Here is a 20,978-nt window from a genome sequence, read left to right on the forward strand (position 1 = left end):
CCACCACGAATACACGAGCACTTGAATCACCAAAAAAATCTTTCTTTCTCCCACAAGCACAAAAAACGAGGCAATACGCAATCCTCAAGAGACAAGAGCGAACCAAACTCTGATGCCATGTAAATAAATGGAAGCCACCGACAAGATCCACCACAATGCTAAAGTGAACACACCAAAAGCCACAAATGGGCTCACTCACAAAACCCACACAAGGGGCAAAACAAGAAGCTAAAATAAATAATATTTTATTGATAACATTTATGCAAGAAGCTTACATAATGTGGAATATATATACATAAAGCAGGAGGACTCCATAGAGAGTCGTTGAGACCCAACGACTCTTATGTTTGACTAGTCAACATGTGTTGACTAGTTCAATTACAAATAGAGAAAAGAAAAAAAAGGAAAAATAAAGAAAAGGTCACCTTGAGAATACAGTTCACAGTGTTTGGATCAAACTCAATCACTATTTTTTATCCAAGTGGAGATCGGATCCACCACCGGCGAAGTGAACTTTCCCTTATCAAGGCTCACAAGTGCAGAAGGCTCGTGTGTTAAAAGGATGCACAGGTGTCGAGTGGTGTTCAAGGCTAGAGGACAGTCTGCCAAGCACTGCGAAGGATCCCGCCAACATTGGAGGTAGACGACAACCTTCAAGCAAACCCTTGCCTAGTGGACTAGGCAATTTTCAAAGGGGAGGGGATGATACAAACTAAATTCTAGAGGACCTTGTTCCAGATCCATTGTCGTTGTCAAGCAAAGCGAATCCCAGTGTACAAGACCCCAACCCGCAGTTATTGGCCCAAATGGATCTAAGTATGATGTATTCATATCCAAATCCGTTATACCAAGGGATTTGGGTGGATCCAAGCATTACTACATAGCCCAATGATGAAGACCCGGTTTGAGTTATGGAAGACAAAAAATCCAAGTTTTATGGTTCAGGCAATCGATGAGGACCCATTTCATGCAGATCCATATCTAAGGCAGGACTCAACCCTAAGGTGTCACATCGGCATTTGCAACATCCTCAACCAAGTACTACATTTGGTATGGAGTGTCACTTCATTATGCATTTGGGACCCGGATCCAGTACAAGTTGGACAGATCAAGGGCAAAGAGCAATTAGATCAACATTGAAGGAATCGGATCCAAAGGAGACACCAAGGACCAGCTGCCCCTGGTGGGGCCCACCTAGAGGTTGACCTCCCCTCTTGAAGACACTTTGATGGACGTGTAGGGAAGTCTAAAAGGAGAAGAAGAAGAAGCTAGAATTAGCTTGGCTAATTCTGACCATGTCAAGGGAGGTGTTTACTTGGAATAGACTAGGTCAAATAGGTGTACCTAATTTTGGTTGTAGTCAAGAAGTCTTTTACCTAGTTTTAGAGTCTCTTTACTAAGGTTTGGTAAATTATGTAGAGGTATAAATGTCCCCTCTCAAGTCTATATAAACCCTTGTAATGAGCTTTGAGAAATCATATCATGAAATGAACTTTGAATTTGCCTCTCTCTCTCTCTCTCTCTCTCTCTCTCTCTCTCTCTCTCTCTCTCTCTCTCTCTCTCTCTCTCTCTCTCTCGTGTCTCTGACTTTGCATCTGGTGCTTTATCAAGCCCAGACCCCTACTTGGTCTGAACCTTGATACCTTGGCCCAAGCCAAGTGTGGATGGTGGACTCGAGCTCGGCGGTGGCCAAACCCTTGCTGCATCCAAATGACCCCTCTGACCTGGAGCTCTGTAGTAGAACTCCCCAAGAGTGTCTACTAGGTCCCTATAAGTCAAACCAGCCCTCACCTTAGTTGAAACCCATGTCTGCACCCACTTTACCCAAATCGATTCCAAGAAACCCAACATATTCTGCATGTTGTGAATTGCATAATCTGACCCGACTTTCCTGAGTCATATCTCCCAATCTTGACCTGAGATTTTAACCATATGTGCTCTTACATGTACCCAACTAACCCTCCAAAAATCAGCATTAGATCCTAACCCAGTAGAGAGAACTGAATTTTCTATTGAACCCTACCGAAAACAAAACACAATCCAGACCCAGTCTGAACTTAGTTCCCTACAGCCAGTTCCCAAGCTCATAAATCCCGAACCAAGTAGAGTTTGGCCCTGATATTTTAACTGGACTTACTTCCGCGTGTCCTAAACATCTCCCTAAATTTACAGGATTTTATCTGCTATAATTTGGGCATACTGAACTTTTTCCCAAAGTCTGTCAGAATCCAGACTGAACCTAACCCTGTTTCTAACCTAGCCAACCTACCTAGACCTACCCCGTGGGCCCAATCACGTAACAATATCCATGATAGCGTTGAGAGAGACCAAAATGTGATAAGGGTCTAGAAAAAGAGTGTGAGATAGAGAGAGTTTTTAGGCACCTCGAGCTAGTCATGCCAGTTCAGGGCTAACCCTAGCTCCCAAAACTAACATCAATCTTTTCCCTTTGAGATAAGAAAGAAATAAAAGATAGAAAAACAAGTGAAAACTTGTATAAATCATCCCATCACAGATGAAAATTCTGAGTTTTGTCCCATCACAAAATATTCAAGTAAAGCTCAATTCAATCAAAATCCATAAAAATTAGAAAATATAAGGATTTATAAAGGGCATGAAACGATGCCAAAAATCAAAAAAAAATCACAAAATAATGGAGAATCATCTTCAAAATCATGAATAAGGTCTTTTGAACCGTGAAAAATCTAGAAAATTTGGAATTTTTCAAGAAATATAGAAAACATGTGAAAATCAATAAAAAATCCTAAAAATCTATAAAAACTCTAGAATCTCTAAAAACATGTGTTTTTAGCAAGAGTCACCCTTAGTGGACTCATGCTTTCGAAGAACTTGATCTTTTTGTGTACGAGACACCTTCTCTCTGCTTCATCTCTTTTAAGCAAGCTTTTCTCGTTTCTTAATGAGCATGTTCTTTGTGAGGTTGTCCTTTTGGACAAAACCCTTGGTTCCAACATGTTTTTGCACTAGTTGGAATTCTTCTTTCAAAAAGAATCCTAAACTTCGAATTTGTCTGCTCCGATTTTCGCTATTGAAGCTTGTTCAATCCTGGCAGAGCTGGCACAAGAAGTCATTTTTGCACCAACATCATGTCCAGCAAGACCCTAACTCACATGGATGACTGATAGAGACCCTCGTATTGAACATGAAGCTTGTCCAATCCTGACAAAGCTAGCACAAAAATTCATTGTGCACCGACATCATGTCTAGGACTCCAACCTCACTTAGATGAGTATCATGGTACCCTTGTGTGGGACAAGTTGCTAACCTTGCCAACATCTGAGTTGCTACACAGTAGCATCATGTCCGGCAAGACCTTGGCTCACATGCATGAGTGACAAGGACCCTATGGTTTAGCATCCACCCATAGCAAAATACTAAGTCTACAAACTTTGTCATCTTTGGATTCTTCTTTAAAGAATATTTGCCAACTTACTTTGGAGAGATTTTGGTGAGTCTAGTTCTTTGTTTTCAACCTAACTTCACTACTTGACGGCAAAGAGGGGCATTCGTAGACACCCAAATTTTTTTGGGTTCCTCAACCAATATCTTCGTTGGTCCCCGACTCATAGTCATGTCATGACTCGTCAGAATTTGGGTTTTGCTTGTTCACATTCACCGGTATTCGGGGTCTGAATTTTGAAATATTGTGTTACTCATTGAGGATACGAAGTATTTCAGGAAAGAAGGAACCCTTTAGAGGCAATTCCATCTCATTTGAGGGCAGTCGAGCATTTTTGAGTATAAAGAGGGTGTCTTCAATTTGTTCTAGTTCATTTCAAAAATTGTTTTTTTGGATAGTCCAAGGGAGACCCCCCCACCCCCCAAATCACCGACTGCACATTGGCTGGCCTCTGGTTGGTAAAACCCTTGAAGTCCCCCCTTCCCACCGAGGAGTAGACCCAACTTCGACCTTACGACAAGGAACGCCACCAATGGGTTTCAAACTTGTGACGTCCCATCAACCTGGTGACATTCACAAGTCGCCCCTACCTACCATATGAACGAAGCCCTTGTAGGCAGCATGTCAAAATATTTTGAAACTCAACTTTGAATTTCAAAATATTTCGAAGCTCAAAGTTGAGTACTTTGGAATATTTCATGAATTTGGGGAACACTTACCTATTTTATGAATTTTCCTAAAAATATGGGTAGGTTGTCATGTCCCAAAACCAGCCCGTAATTGATTGTTTTGGGGTGTAACTATAGGCAATTAATATTTGTCTTTCGATCTTAAATAAACCCGACAAAGCTTTACAAAAGCAAGAACACAAACATTTACAGAGCATTCAAACAACTCTATTTAATAACTCAACTTTAATTAAAATCTGCAATAGACAAAATACAACTATGAGATGATTATCATGTCTGTTAAAAGATCAAACTAATAACTCTACAGAGGTTCATATGCTTGATTTCCTTGTCAACATCCTCACAAAAATAACCAGTGAGCAACTTTTTAAATTCTTGCTACTCTTATCAAAATTCACTATGGAAAACAATAATAACATTTAATGAGCTACATGTTCACTAAGCAACTAATTCCTGCTTTAATAACTAAGTTTTTAAGGGTTTTAAAAAAAGACATTTGAAAGAAATATTTTTTCAAAAAACCATGTAATAAATCTTAAATCACTTTTGCAAACTTCATTTGAATAACAAACCAACTTTTCAAAGTGTGGTGCATATATAAAAGACAATAAAACTGATTTTAAAACACTTTGTAAACCATTTTGCAAACTCATGAACTTTCCTTTCAAAAGCTGATATTTCTTATTTCGTTAAACTTTTGGAAGCAATTTTAAAAAGATCCAATTCATATTAGTATTGAAGGTCTGAATGGCCGAAAAATCCCAATTTTACTTGGGCCGATAAAATCCCTTCGAACTTCAAATGGGCCGATAACACTAGTGGTGGCAAGTTCCATGACCCATCAGATATCCGAAAAGGGCCAAAGATCTTGTATCCCTCTCAAAAACTCCAATGGTCAGACGACTGGTGGGGGATTTCAACTTTCCCATTGACTATGTTGAAGGGCCACTTGATTTCCTAGGGCTAAGTCGATTGGGCTGAAAAGTCCCAAAGCCAAATACCCTTTTTTAAGAAGGGGGCTTGTAACCCCAATAAGGTTGTTAGGGGTCAATATATCATTCAGCCGACGGTCCACTTACACTTATGTGAATGAACAGTTAAATCCAAACACTTCAAATCAATAAAAACAATATTTTATCAGAATAAAGGATTTTGAGAACATTTAAAATGAAACTTTCATTTGATTATCAATACAAAATCCGATTTTCTAAATAACATGATTTCAAATCAACTAAAAGCCGATAAAATAAAACTAAAATGACACTTGAAACTATAATTAAATTCACACCAAATGTAGCTAATCACTTTTGAAGCAATTGAGGAAAACTGATGGCTTTTCAAAATAATTTAGAAAACTAATTTAGCTTGAAAGAGGTTGCAACACCATATTCAATAACAATAAAGCTTTGTGATTTTTGAAAAATCAGTACCTTCAGAAAAGACAAAGTTGAAATCAGTTATTTGGTTTATGGGATTTACTTCCAAATTACTTAATTAAAAGGAAGATTAACTTTTGAACATTCAAAACAAAAACTATAAATCACTTAATTCAGTTGCTTACAGTAACTAATTTATCAAAACTATAACTATCATCATTGGAAAACTAATTCCAGAAAGACTAAATCTAATAACAGAAATATACAACTGATTGTTACTTAACTGGCTTTAATTATAAAAACTAAAATTAATTATTCAAATAATTCACTTAGGGCAAGCTTAATCAAAATTATCAAAACTATAATTACTTACAAAACTAGTTTAAGAAAATCTAAATTACTAATACTATAATTAATCACTTATTAAACTGATTTAAGAAAAGATAATCACTAAAACTATAATTAATCGCTTGTGTAAAAAAATTGCGAGCTTCGTGGATGGACCCCAGCGGCCCTCGCACCTCTGCTCCTTAGTCCTCCTTTTCCATAACCCCTAGGGGTATTTATAGGGAAACTATGGTGGCAAGGGGGCTGGGTAGGTTGGTTAAGAGTCTTGGAGAGAAATTACCATTTCACCCTTGGTAGTAAGAAGCATGAATGGGAAAGGGTGTGGGAAGAGATTATAGAAGCATATGGGAAGCAAAAAAGGAAATGTACAGGAAAAGAGTAGGAAACGCCATAAAAACAAGTAGAAGATGATATAAAATGATGTACACGCCTGTTATAATAAAAAATAATATGTATTAATATGTAAAACATAAAAAGTGAGGGGAACGCAAGTGGGAAACAAGAAGGAAACGAGAGGGAAACAAAATGAAAGCAAATGGGAAGCAATAAGGAAGAGAGTTGAAACGCGAGAGGGAACGAGCGATTCCGCATGCTTCCCACCACCTAAGGGTGCTTATCGTAGCTATTCCAGACTCTCTACCTTTCTTCCTTTTCCACAGGGATCCCAGCAAAATTTTAAGTCTTTAATCCCCGCATTCTTTTAGAAATCAGTCAATACAAACTCTGAGCCTCTAGCCAACCTCTTGCTTTTGATGGATTCGCACCAAATGGGTGAAACTCAGTAGAAGAGAAAGATGGCCTCGTCTTTCCTCCTTAATTTCAAGAACACAAAAGGAGTTAATAGTAAACTAATAGAACAGAGTAACCAACACATAGATCATTCCTAAGAATTCGCATTTAACACAACAATGAACTCATTCAACCCCAATCAACAACTCAATATCCCTCCTTTAAAAGCGTTGTTTAGATTATCCCGCAACTAAACTAAAAACCTTAAACCGCATAACCCCCTCTACTCTAAGACCACGTTATGGGGAAAAGGGGATAACAAAGGCGTCAAAAGAGAGAGAGAGAGAGAGGAATCTAAAATGTAATGTGTAACCTGTAAGCGAGGGAGAAGAGGGCGGAAGAGGAAGCGAGGAAGACAGCGAGGATGAAGAGGACCATCGGGGTAGAGGGCTTGAGGCTTCTCACCGTGAGGGCTGCCGATAGCACAGGGTTCTCGTAAACGCAGAACGACTTGAGGCCCGCCCTTTTCTTAGAGCTCCTTTCCGATCCCTCCATTCTCTCTCCCGCCAAAGAAAGACACGGATAGAGTGTGTGATATGAAATGAGCGGGGCAAGAGGCTCTGGTTGAACTGAAACAGAGAGAGCAACAGAAGAAGAAAACTTAAAACATGCCACCCAATTTCAACACTGGCGGAGGAGTCCCCGCGACATTACCGATATGCCCCTTTTTCTGGGTGTTTCTCAAAACCATCCCTAGCTTACAAAGCCAAACCCAAAAGCGTCCCTACCTTATGGTGATTCCCAAAATCGTCGCCCTTATGTTGGGCTTTCCGCCTTACTGTTATATTCTCTTTGTTATACTTGTTTGAGTAGGGATGGCAGTGGACCGGGCGAAAGCGGGGCCTCGCCCCGTTTGGACCGGGGATGAAGGGTATGAAACGGGGACCAAGGTTAAAATCCATCCCCGTTCGGGGGTGGAGGCGGGGATAGACGTGCACTTTTCCCCGCCCTGCCCCGACCACTTTTCCCCGCAATATCCCCGCCCCGCCTCATCCCCGTTTGAACCGGGGATGGAGGACATGAAACGGGGATGAAGGCAGGGGTGGAGGATAAAATCCATCCCCGCCGGGGATGGAGGCAGGGGTGGAGGATAAAATCTTGAGGCGGGGCGGGGGTGGAGACCTTGTCTCCCACCCGCCCCGCCCCACTGCCATCCCTATGTTTGAGAGCAGCGGCGTTGTTAAAAGAATGGGTTGGGACTGCTGTTGGGCGCTCTCTCAACATCATGCCCATACTTTCAGAATATAGTGAAACCGTGTTTCCATCCTATCGCAATTCGCAAGGTCAAGGTCCCAAACATAGCCTAAGTGGTTCATGAAATGATCAACTTACCCCCTACTCCAAATATCGTTCCTGCATACTCAATCTGTTATGTTATGCCCTGAGAATCTAATAAAATTTTTTTTTAATGTATTTAATTTTTTATTATACTTTCATATCATTTTGTTTGTGGTTATTAATATATCTTAGCCACAGGATGTCCAATATAATATGGGATATCATGAGGGTCCACCGATTACAATGTAAGGTAACTAGATGTCTGACTGGGTGAACATGAGAGAACTAGTTTTTCAATCTCATGTACTTAAAATAGTCATAGCTATGGATAAGTATAGGCAACTCATTTATAGTGATGTCATAGTGTATGATGATTATATTAGGTATAAAATGACTATTTATCGAGTCAATGAAGTGAGAAGGGGAGGAAGGATTGATATTTACAGTGTTACAGGGTCAAGGGGGTGAGGACAAGTGAAGGTCTCATAAAAGATTAGTGGAGTGGGTAGTGGGGCCAAGTGTAAGAGGTAAGTGTAATAACCTATGTCACATGGGTGCAGGTGCGGGGGTGCAGCACTTTCAAAAAACCTGGGTGCGAAGGTGCAACAAAAATATAAAAAATTATATATATATATATATATATATATATATATATATATATATTTCAAAAGTTGGACATAAATGACCTTGGGTGCGTTAACTGCACCCATGGGTCAGGTTGACCGCATCGGGTGTGGGTGCGGGTGCGGCACCTAGTTGGAGAATTCCTGTGACATATAGGACAAAAAAAATTCTTGACAATTTTTTTTTTAAATCCAAAAATTAGGCCAAAATGACCCTGGGTGCATTGACCACATCCAGGGTCAGGTTGACCGCACCCGCGTCGCATCGCGTCAACGAGGTGCGGCACCCTGCTAGCCGAATCCCTGTGACACAGGTAATAACTAAAAAAAATTTGATAATTATTTAAATAAATAAAGATAATTTATTATCTTGAACATGACATTTATTCATTTAAATATGCTTGAGAATTATAGTTTATGTGGTACATTGATTCAAAATAAAATTATAGTTAGATTGAAATTTTATCCAAAGTTAAAATAAAATTCGGATTTTGTTAGGAATTAATTTCACATAAATTAGGACTTGAATAGAATTTTAATGAAATATAAGTGAATTTGATGTGGATTCGAATTTCAAACAAGTTTGGGTTTTATTTGGAATTTTAAAACCCCATAGAGACGGTTTAGGTTTTTTAAAATTAATTAAATTATTTAATTAGGAAGTGAGGGGTGGGACATCCCCTAGGTGGGCTACAACCTTGTTGGACATGCTTTAGATTTGATTAGTTTGTTTATGTTTTAGATTCATGTTTTTTATTAAATAGAATTAGGTATTAAGTAGTCTTTATTGATTTTTTTTATTTCACGCATAGTGTTCTTTTCTATTTGAAATCATTGCATGTAGTTTCGGATTTTCTTCATTATTGTGTTATTTCCAATTCAGTTAGTGTTTGATTTAGTGTAGTTTGATTTAAAGTTGTTTTATAATTCAGTAATTAGTGTAGATTTAATTTATTAGAAATTTTCATGCTGGCTGATTAGGGTTCTTGAAGTCTTTTTATTTTTTTTTAATATCAAGTTGTTAGATTCAGTCCTTTCTTATTTATTTTCGTTTATAGGTTAAGTATTTATTAATAAACTCACGTTCTTTGTTATTTTCAGCATATTAGTTAGTTTTATTAATTTTAATTATCGTTAATTAGTATTTGTTCAGTTAATAGATTAAAATTGTTCATCAATAGATTAGAATAGTTAATAATTAGTTGTTTTTATTCCAGCTGAATAGAGTAAATGATTTTCTTTTCTTTATTAGTTAGTTAAATCTTTTATTTTAATTTCAGAATTTTAATTCCATCATTTAGTTAGAAAATAATTGTTTTATTAGTCAGTTAATTTCATGCAGTTAGATAAATTAATTTTAGCCGAGTTTAGGAAATCGTTTCATGTTATTTTTATCTAGTGTTTTTATTTCAATTGAATTTCTGTTTTCATGCTAATTAGAGTTGCATTGAATTGTTTAATTATAGTAGAAATAAAATTAGTTTAGTTAAAATTGTTTGGATTATTTAATTAGATTAGCCGATTAACATAGTTTATTCCTTTTGTTCTTCAATTAGTTTATTTTCTTTTAATTAAGCATAATTAATATTTATTTTCTTTCTTAGATTAGTCGTGATTAGCTCTAGTTACATTTAGTTTAATTCAGTAAATTGGATTTAGTTTATTTGCCTTGCTTTGGTTAGTTTTAATTTGAAGCTTAAATTTAGATTAAATTAGCTGCCAAATTCTTTATTATTTCAATTCATCACTTAATTAGTTAGATTATATATTTTAGATTAGTTGTTATTTATTTCCAGATTATTATTAATTTAGTTTTTTAAATTCTTTAAAGCATGTTTAGTTGTTAGATTAATTAGACATTAATTTAGTTATTCATTTTATTCAATTAAATTCATAATAGTTTTAAATCTTGAATTTTGTATTTTTTTTTATTAATTGCTCCCTTGATTAGACTATGTTAGTTAGTGAATTAATTTTCGTTAATTACATGTTAGATTAGTTAGTTTATTTCTTAATCATTTATTTTCAACTAGTTAGTCTTTTCTGAATTAGTTTTGATAATTAGTATATTCCTTAGCCGATTAATTTTAGAATAATCGATAGATTTTTCTTTAGTTGATAATTGAGTCTTGTACCGAGCGATTCCACACATTTTCTGAATAGTCTTTATTTTAAAAAATATTTTTCTAAAATCTTTCAAAAAATCTTTTGGCAGAAATGATAGGACCTTAGGTCTGTATTCACAATTATGGGATAGATCTAATTGGGTTTAGACATTGGGTATGGCCTGAGAAGGTTTATTAAGGTCTAAATCTACTTGGTTTTCAGTACTAGGGTTTTGGCTCTGGGTGTTAAGATATGGGAGAGTTCATATTGGTTTGGATCTAGGTCCACGTTGACTTTATCCACTGGGTGAGTAATGGGTTCTAAAATGGGTTTTGAAGGATCCAATAAAATATAAATGGATTTATTTGGATATTTAATTGGATTTGAGTTTTCAGAAAGTTTTTGGGCAGGTTTTGTTGGATATTTATTTGGTTTGGTTTTTGGTGAGGTTTTACCTACTTGGATTCGGGTGGTATTTAGCCAAATATCTGTTTCCCGTTTCAACTTTTCTTCGACATCCAATCCATGCTTATGATCTTCCTCCAAAGATATGAATGTGACATTATTTAACTCACCGGATACACGAGGACGAAGTCTTGCTCATCTATGGTCTTTTGCATCCAAACTTGTTGGGTCAAGCCCGTGTGTTCTTGCGCATACCTAGAGCCTTGTCTAAGTAGGTAGCATCACACGAATACTGGATGAGGTTCAACTTCTCTACAAACTTCATGTGGATCTGGATCTACAACGTCAACCTTTTGCATGCATCAGATCTTGGGAGAGATGGATCCTCGGAGCTATAGGTGGGTTTGGGGTTGGACCTTGGGAGAGGCGGATCTTTGGACTTGACTTGGATATAAATTAGAGTATAATGGGTTGGGTTCAAGATTTGGGTTTTGGAACAAGCCAGGTGGATTTGGATAAGGGCTGGGGTCCAAATGGGAGGCATTTGGAATAGGGATGGCAGTGGACCGGAGGGATAACGGGGACCCACCCCGCCTCGCCCCATTTGGATTGATGATGAAGGGCATGAAACGGCGGGGATGAAGGTTAAAATCTATCTCCGTGCGGGGATGGACATATGCTTTCCCCCACCCCACCTCACCCCATCCCCAATCCTTCAAGGGATGACTATAGACCAAGGAGAAACGGGACCACCCCGCCTCGCACCCATTTGGACCGGGGATGGAGGACATGAAACAGGGATTGAGGTTAAAATCCATCCCCATGCGGGGATGGAGGCCAGGATTTTGAAACGGGGCGGGGGTGGAGACTTTGTCCCCGGGCCCCACCCAGGTCCACTGCCATCCCTAATTTGGAATGAAACCGGATCCACAGCAAGGTTCAACTAGAGGTCAAAGATTGCAGTACCGGTTTTAGGTGTAGATCCGGTTCTGTTTTTCGGTTCAATACAAGTAAAGGAATGAGGAGGGGTTCACAATGAAGAGGGGAGGGAAACCGGTTCGAAACAGAACCGCTTCCAAACCACCCACTCTCACCTTCGATGGTTTTGAGAGGAGTGGGGTGAAGGGGGAGGGTTTGGATGGAACCTACCCTCTCATCCAATTGGGCGGACCGCCGGAGGGGTCGCCGGCTTGCAGAAGGGAATTCCGCCGGCCACCTCACCTCACCGGAGCCTGCAGCCGAGCGAGAGAGGAAGGGAGACAGAGATGGTTAGCCGGGTGAGGCAGAGGGGCCGAGGAGAGCTGCTGCAGGCAGGAAGGGGTCCCGGCGGTCGGACACGACCAGCAGAGGGTCGCTGGACGGAGTCCAGCAGGCGGCAGGTTATCGGCTGACATGAGGCTGGGGCAAGGATGAGGGTGGAGACGGTGGTGGTGAACCATGGTAACAGGAGAAGGGGAGAATGAGAAGGTGTGCAATGGTGGCATCAAGCTGTCGCATTGTCGGTCGAAAAAATTGGTGCAATAGCTATTGGCCGCGCTCTGGCTTGTGGGCAAATCGTACCACTGGTGCGGACCATACGCAACATGGCTTCTCGGATTGCTCATCATGCAGATCGTGAATTAGGATCGTTCCTTGATAGGTTCACAATTAAACGAGTCGATGAGAATATACCCTTGCTCTGATATCAAAATGTAGCTATTCATTAAGAGCATTCTTAAAAACTATAGATTTGATACCCTAACCCGAAGCTACCACTAATTAATATATAAGAAAATGCAAAGAATAACTAAAATTAACAAAAAATTTAATAAAACTAGAAATTATCTCATATTTCAACTCTGATCCATAACTCCTGGTCTTTCATCTTTTTACATATGAAAACCTCTATTCTTAACAAATTACATCCACAAAACTCGATAAACACTGCTTAATCTTGATAAAAGTTTTAAAACTTATCGGATCTAAGAAAATGATCCAAAATCCAAATACAAATAGACTCAAATGAGAAAATATAAAATGTGACCCAACTAGACTACGTGGACTTGGATCCATCTTACTTTGCTCCTGCATCACTAACTTTCCAATGTTGTAACTCATTATCCAATCTTAATTTTCAATGAAATCTGCTGTATTTTAAAGATGAGCATTTGAGCTTTTTATGTTCTTTTTATGTTAAACACCAAAAACTGCGATTTTAAGTGATTTTTGTGTTTGCAATTAGAGGCCCAAGTTATTGTGTTTTATGTATTATTGGTTACTTTTGATTGACGATTAGTTTTTTTGATCTTTCAGATACTAGAAACAATGTAAGTAAATTGTGTGTTATAGAATTTAAAAAAAAATTATCAATCCTTAACAAGTTTTTTTCCTCATTTTGACTGAAAATTTTATGAAAAATGATCGCACTGTACGACAAATATGACACATTTTCCCGAATGTCCTAAAATTTTTGAAATTCACCCACTATCCAAAACTGCAAATATGAAACTTTTTAATACCTTTTTACTCTTTGCACAAGCAAACCTCACGAAGTTCGCCCGATATATCATTATGTTCGTCGGCTAAGGCAAAACCTCAATTAAATGTATATTCGCATATATTTTTTATAGTCCTCAAGAAGCGCACACAAAATTATGTTATTTATGTGGTATTCTCTGTTAATCATAAAATCGCAAATACCTTAGTAAAATTGCATATTTCATACCAAAGTTGCAAAAAACCATGCGAACCTCCTTTTTCCTTTCTTTACCCATCACTTAATGTATGTTCGTACTTTTTTCGGTCTTCACAAAGTGCGCAAATATAATTTATTAGAATCTTTTCATGATTGTGACTTTGCAAATACCTTACTAAAATCACATATTTTATACCAAAGTCATTAGATATTGTATGACCCTCATTTCTCCTTTATGTAACCCCCACTTAATTGTATGTTAGCACCTATATTTTGCGGTCTTCATAAAGCGTATAAATATAACTTATGTGAACCTCTTTTAATCATAACTTCATAAATAATAGAGTAAAATCACATATTTTATAAGAAGATCGCATATATAATTATGCAAAAAGATACAAATATGTTACTAACTATGCAATTATCTGGTACCTATAAAATGTGATGTTCTTTCATGTTTGTGTTTTTTCTTGGTATAAGAGCGATCGTTCGCACCCCAGGGCTATTTTCACATTTTCTAGGGTTTATTTGTGGTCCCCAACTTGCTTGGTCTTCTACAAAAAATTGGTGACTTTTTCAACAACTATTTTTAGTCACTCTTTTCGATGATTCATCAATGATACTTTATTGTTGCATTCTGACAAGGTTGCGGCATCCTTCGCAGTGTCTTTCTTGGTTAGGTCGAAAGGTGAGTTTCATATTATACATATTGTTTTATTTTCATTCTAAAGTTTTTTTCCTTTCTTTGTAGAAATGAGCATCATCTAAGCCCATGCATATTTGTGTGGTTGTTTGCTTGTCATGTGTTTTATTTAATATTTTTTACATGATTTATCGTTTAAGGTTTACTATGTTTAGGGTATACAATGTTGTAGATGATTTATTCATGTTTGTTTATCTTTTATTTAATTTTTTGTATTTCTATATTGGTGTAATGAGGTCAAAGTTGACTATGTTGGTGTAATAAGTATTTGTTTTCTACGTAAGTAGTTAATGATGGCATCAATACTTGTTAAACTACAATATCGACACAACGATGATTGTAACTGTAGATCTTTAGTCATCCCATAAAACATTAGCTTTAAGAAATTTGTGGTTATTTTGTCTCGTAAAATCAGATATAGTGAAGAGTTAGTCAGCCTCTAGTATACTTATTCTTCAAAGACAAGTGATGAACAAATGTGAGTAAATATTTTTTACTATGATGATGTAAAAGTGATGTTATTTAGTGGCAATGTTTACGTAGTAGTTCACATAGTACAACAAGAACTACTTAGATTGTCCTAAACAATGAACGATGTTGATATCCCAAACATCCAACTGTTTCAAACAATGAACGATAGTAATGTTGTACATGTTGAGGGCATGCAATTTCCCAAATTGATTAAGAATATAGATATTCGACGTGTAGACAATGAAGAACTTTCACAAACAATTGATAGTGTACATGATCAGAGGATGTAAAACTGCATGGGAAGCTCAATGCTAGAGATCGTCATCGCAACAATGTGAATGACATTTAGCCTTCCAGAGCTAAAGCCAAACTAGGTACAAGTTGTTGGACATTGAAATTTATATTTTAGATGTAAGTGTGATAAAGGATGTGATATTTTCATAGTTAATCTTGAAAGTTGAAAATGCATGATTATTGCATGTGTGAAAGCAAAGCATAAGGCAATGAATTTTGATTTATTTTTGTGCAATCGAACAATCAATGTGGCAGCAACGATGACGTAGATGGTGAAGAATATGATGATAGAAGCAATGGCATATATAGTGCCAACAGTGTTGATGATGACTATATCATCTTTACTGAGTCGTACTAAAAAACGATAGGAGATGACCAAGACATTGATGACATGGAACAAATAATTGTTGTTAAAAATTATTCACTAATGACATATGAGAAGCCCAACCCTTGGTATGGTGTATGAGCTATATAAGCATTTGTTGACCAATAGAATTGTTTTATGTTTGTATGCCAATATTTAGGTTTTACTAGGTTTTTGCTCAATGGATTCTCTTTCAATAAAGAGTAATTGGTAATCATTGATGTGGAAGGTGCATAAATAAGTGGCAAACATTTTTGCTTAATGAATTTTCTTTCAATAAAGAGCAATTGACAATCATTGATGTAACGACAATTAATAAAGAGTAATTGGCATACATTTAAGTGTCAATTAAAGAAAGGAGAAAGGAGGTTTGCACGGTTTCCCATAATTTTGGTACGAAATATAAGATTTTACTAAGGTATTTGTGATTTTATGATTAATAGAGAAGACTGTATAAATAACATAATTTTTTGCACGCTTCTTGAGGACCGCAAAAAATTATATGTGAATATACATTTAAGTAAAGTTTTGTCTCAGTCGATGGGCAAAATGATATATTGCACGAACTTTATGAGGTTTGCTTATGCGAAGAATAAAAAGGTCTTAAAAAGTTTTTTATTTACTATTTTAGACAATGGGCAGATTTCAAAAAATTTAGGAAATTTGGAGAAACACATCATATTTGTCATACAATGCAATCATTTTTCGAAATACTATTGTATTGTGTTTGCTCCTCTTTATTTTAGTCCTCTTAGAACTTAGATGGTAGTACACTTTAATTTTATGTGTGAATTTTTAAAGGCCAATCCTCTTACATTTAGATTTTTGAAATCTCCTCACAGGTATGAGAAAACTTCTTGGTTGTGAATGTTCCAACAGGTTGAGCTATCCCATTTAATCTCAAAGAACACAACTAAAAGGTCAAAACCCTTGAAATCATAGTAAACAAGCTAAAGCTACAATGCATAACAAAGAAGGAAAGATGACATACACAATAGAGGACTTTCTACTCGAGAAAGATAGTATGAGACTTCAAGAATGCATCTAGAAAGTTCATAAAGTTGATGAGTTTGGAGTAGGGATATCAATGGGTTGGGTCGCCCATACATTTAAGTAATAATCGGGTTCAAGTTTTGTATCTGGAAAGAGCGGTAACCCCAATCCTCCTCCCTGTAGAACCTTGATCCTTCCGATGATTCTCGTGAAAGTTGTTCGCTTCACCTCATGCAAGGTTGCATTATCCTTCTCCACTTCTCCGGTTAGCTATTAAGGTTACGGTTTTTTTTTTTTACCGTTTAGGGTTTATAATCGTTAGAGATCTTTGCATACAATTACTTATTTTTGTCTGTTGTTTGTCAATTTTTTGTGATTTTGTCAATATTTATCTCTATTTGATTGGGGTTAGGGTTGACTGTGCAAAAGCATTCAATTAGTTAGATCTGGTTGGGGTTGACTATGCACAAACATTGAACATGGGTTGGTTGTGGGGGTATTGTGATTTGTTGTAGATTGTTGGTTTTTAGAGTTATTAACTGAGTGATATGTTGTGTGGTTGATGTAGACAGTTATAATGGTTGCTAAAATGATATTTATAAATTACTAAAGCACTGAGCAACCCTTTTAGAGATCTATAATGGTCACTAAAAACATCAACTATAAGAAATTTGTAGCACTAATATCTCTTAAAATTGGATATATAAAAGAGTTAATGGTCCTCTAGTATAAGTACACTCCAAAATTAGATGGTGAAGATATATGGATACATCTCTTGGAGAGCAATGATGTATATTCAATGTTATATAGGGACAACATTGTGGTGCGTGAGGTAATTAAAAAGATTAAAAAATGTCAAATAGAATCACAAAAGCTACGCATGGTAGTAGTGCATTGCCTCCACCATCGTTACGAACCCCATGACTGGAAGCATGGCGACTCTGTTGATCTTGAGAGTACGAAATGCTCTTGTGAAGAGTGGTAGGTTAGCAGAATTCCTTGTGATCATGCCATTGCATGCATTTTGTATGAGGACAATTTTTTATATGATTATTGTGATAAGTTCTATACAATTGAATCATATCGAGCAACATATGATATTTATCCATTTTATCTGATGGTTGATAATGTCCCGTACATCGCTCCTCCAACCTTTATTCATGTCATACCACCAATGCCAATTAAGAAACCACGGTGACCTAAAATGAAAAGACAGAGAATAGAACACAAGGAGGTGGTGTCATACAAGTGCAGTGTATGTCACAAGCTTGACCACAATAGGCGAAAACACAATTAAAAAGTAATGTGTGAGTATTAGATGCATTTTAAAAGTAGTCTGTGGCATGCTTCTTCGTAGTTTACATAATATATTTTTTATATTGTAATTTTTTTGTTCAAGTACTCATATGGTTTAATGTTGTGTTATATGTTAGTTTTTTTTTTTCCAGTATGGATTGGTTATTATATTTACATAGAATGGTCGACCACTGTTGTACAAGACATTCATAAACAATCAAACTGGTAATTACTTTTGTACATGTTTGTTAACTCATTTTGTACATGTTTATTATGATTGATAAATATGTCATTTTGTATATGCAATACTTGGGATTTGGCAAACCAGAAAATGAGGGTTGAACTTGCGATAATGAAAGCTGATTAAGAGTGTAAGCCTGATGATGCACTTGCGCTTGTGAATGAAAGCTGATAAAGAGTCTTATCATGTACATGCATTTGTTTATGAATGAATTGTGTATATAGCAGAGAATTGAGTTGTTTGATTCGTATTCTTTGAGTAGAATGAATTATTTATATAAAGGTGATTGATTTATTTATGTGTTGTGTATGTAACAAATGATTGTTTTTTTATAAGAATGAATTGTGTATATGAGAATGAATTATGTATATAACAGATAATGAAGTTGTTTGATCTTGTTTTTTGTTTCATGTGTTGTTTATATAACATATGATTGATTTGTTTATGAGAATCATTTGTGTATAATGCATATATAATAAGGAATAAACATGAATTTCATAAGGTATATGTAAATTTCACAACTGGTGATTTTTTGCATCAGGAAGGGATTCGCAAGGTACATGCAAATTTCAATTTATTCTTTTTAAATCAGAAGAGAAATTTAAAAGGTGCATGCAAATTCCTATTCATTCTTTTTAAATCACAAAAGAATTTCGCAAGGTACATGCAAAGATTTGTGAAAGTCCGATATTACAAAATTTCTTATTAGCATCGCACTACTATTGCAATTTTTTTTTTCTTGCAAAATTTCTTATTCACCTCCATCATTCGCAGGAGATTCATTGAAAAAATCGTTGGAAGGGGAGTGGAGGGGCTGAAATTCGAGGTTTGCGAAAATAAGGCATCCGGATGCAAAAAAGGGGTTAAGAAACAAAACATCATTATTTCACAAAATGAAGTTGCTCATACATTGCATTCATTCTATTTTTTAACAAAATGAAGATTCACATACATTTCCTTCATTGTATTCTTTCACAAAGAAAAGTCGCTCATACATTGCATTCATTTCATTCTTTCACCAAAAAAAGTCGCTAATACAATGCACTCATTTCATTTTTTTTACAAGAATATTGTTTCTTTGATAAGAAGAAAACAAAGTATGTGTAGATCTCTTGGGCCTCAAGAATATTGTATATCACCGCATCTTTGATGAAGACAAAGCACTATACTTTGTGTCATTTCTTGATTTTTTCTATCTCACCCATAGCATGTGATAGAACATTACCAGTGAGATACATAGACTTTGTATTGATGAAAATAAACTACATCTAATCAGCTATCACATTTCGTTAGAGTGGAAGCCCCCCATCGATGCTACATCATTATCGTTTATGATGAAAAAGGGTTTTTAAATGATAACTTACAGACTTTTGGTTTTCTATCACACCCATACCATAAGATGCGCTTACCAAAAAACTCACAATTCATTAAAATAAAAGCCTAAAAAAGGTTGCATATCCCACTCATACCACACGATCGAACGTTGACTGTGAGATACATTAACTATGTACTTATGAGGAGATACATCATCATCGTTCCCATTCTCTATGATGAGAACGGGTTGTAAATTTCATTTCCAATGCCACCTATACCATAAGATGCTCTTACCAAATAAACTCATCATCAATGAAGCACCGCTGATCCTCTCACCACCGATGCTTGGCCCTAAATAAATAGCCATAAGTTCCTACTAGTTGGAGACCACAAAAACTTGATATTCGATGAAACCCTACCTTTGCTTTTATACTATGCTCATGCAAAATTTCACAAGAAAAAAGAATTTTGCAATACTTCATGCAATACTCTTTCATAATTTTATAATTATCAGACTTCTCCAAATTTTATGATTTTTGTAGGTAATTGGGCAGAACTCGTCACGAGGTTCACAAATTATTTGAAATTTAATAATCTTTTTTAGAAAATCAAAACCTCATACGCAATTTTGTTGATGAGTTTCATGGGTCTATTATTTTATGGTCACGACATGCAAAAATCAAAATTTTGCACTTGCAAAGGATAAAAGCATAAAAATAAATGAAAACCTACAATATTGTCCATTCAGTGAATTTTGTAAATTGCAAGGCATTTTTTAAAACGTGTATTTTTTCGTACAGTACGATCATTTTTTGATAAAAGTTCCAATTTAATGAAAGAAGGCTTTTTAGATGGCATAATAGTGGTGCTTAGATCAGAATGTTGGTTGGTGCTTTATTTTCTGATTGTACAGATAACTTGCAAGTAATCATCAAACCGATTTGTTCAGTCCACTGGTCTTTCTTGCAATGTCAGAAAACATGGTGGTATTTTGAAACAACAATAACGCAAAATATAGGAATAGATTTTTTTAATATTCTTTGGCAGCAGTATCGCAAGTGGAAAATTATTGACACATATATGAAACAAATATTAATGATAAGAATAGCTCAAGTTAAACTATAAAAAATGCATAAAATACCATGATTTTTTTTTTTATAGGCAAGCTGGGGTAAGGCATACCCCCACCAGTTACACAACATACCATTTGGTTTTGAACTTGCAAAAGTCCCAACACATGGTGACGTGCACTAACAGCTCCTACCAAACAAGCGGAGCCCCCGTTGGTATCAAGAAGATTTTTTAATTCACAGTACCTCATTTTTGCAACATTTTCCCTTTAAAACCATTTTTCACAGTATTGCGACTGTGGTTCAGATGGCAAAAACGCAAGAAAGATGTGAAAACATCCCAAACAGCAATTTGAAAAGAACCAATACCAATTAATAGCTGTGATTGCAACTTGCAAGGTTGGTCAAAACTAGTCACCTAGACCGCCAGCTCTCGAACAAAGAGTCCACATCTGTGCTAAGACCCATACATTTTCAGAAACACTATGCAGCGACGAGAACCACAGAGATTATATATCAGAAT

The 20,978-nt window shown here is 36.3% G+C and overlaps 1 protein-coding gene across 1 annotated transcript in view; it reads right to left on the reverse strand.

Moving 5' to 3' along the window:
* LOC149823478 (cytochrome B561, amino-terminal protein) overlaps window positions 1–7,202 on the reverse strand; it is a 90,016-nt gene extending 82,814 nt beyond the window's left edge. Inside the window, exon 1 of the mRNA XM_090018860.1 lies at window positions 6,937–7,202. Within this exon, the coding sequence (XP_089874986.1) occupies window positions 6,937–7,118 (182 nt within the window). The 5' untranslated portion in view covers window positions 7,119–7,202. The remainder of the gene's footprint in view (window positions 1–6,936) is intronic.
* Window positions 7,203–20,978: the final 13,776 nt, after the last annotated feature.

This window comes from Nuphar pumila, chromosome 10, assembly GCF_984573655.1.
Source record: "Nuphar pumila chromosome 10, dmNupPumi1.hap1.1, whole genome shotgun sequence".
Classification (NCBI taxonomy): domain Eukaryota; kingdom Viridiplantae; phylum Streptophyta; class Magnoliopsida; order Nymphaeales; family Nymphaeaceae; genus Nuphar; species Nuphar pumila.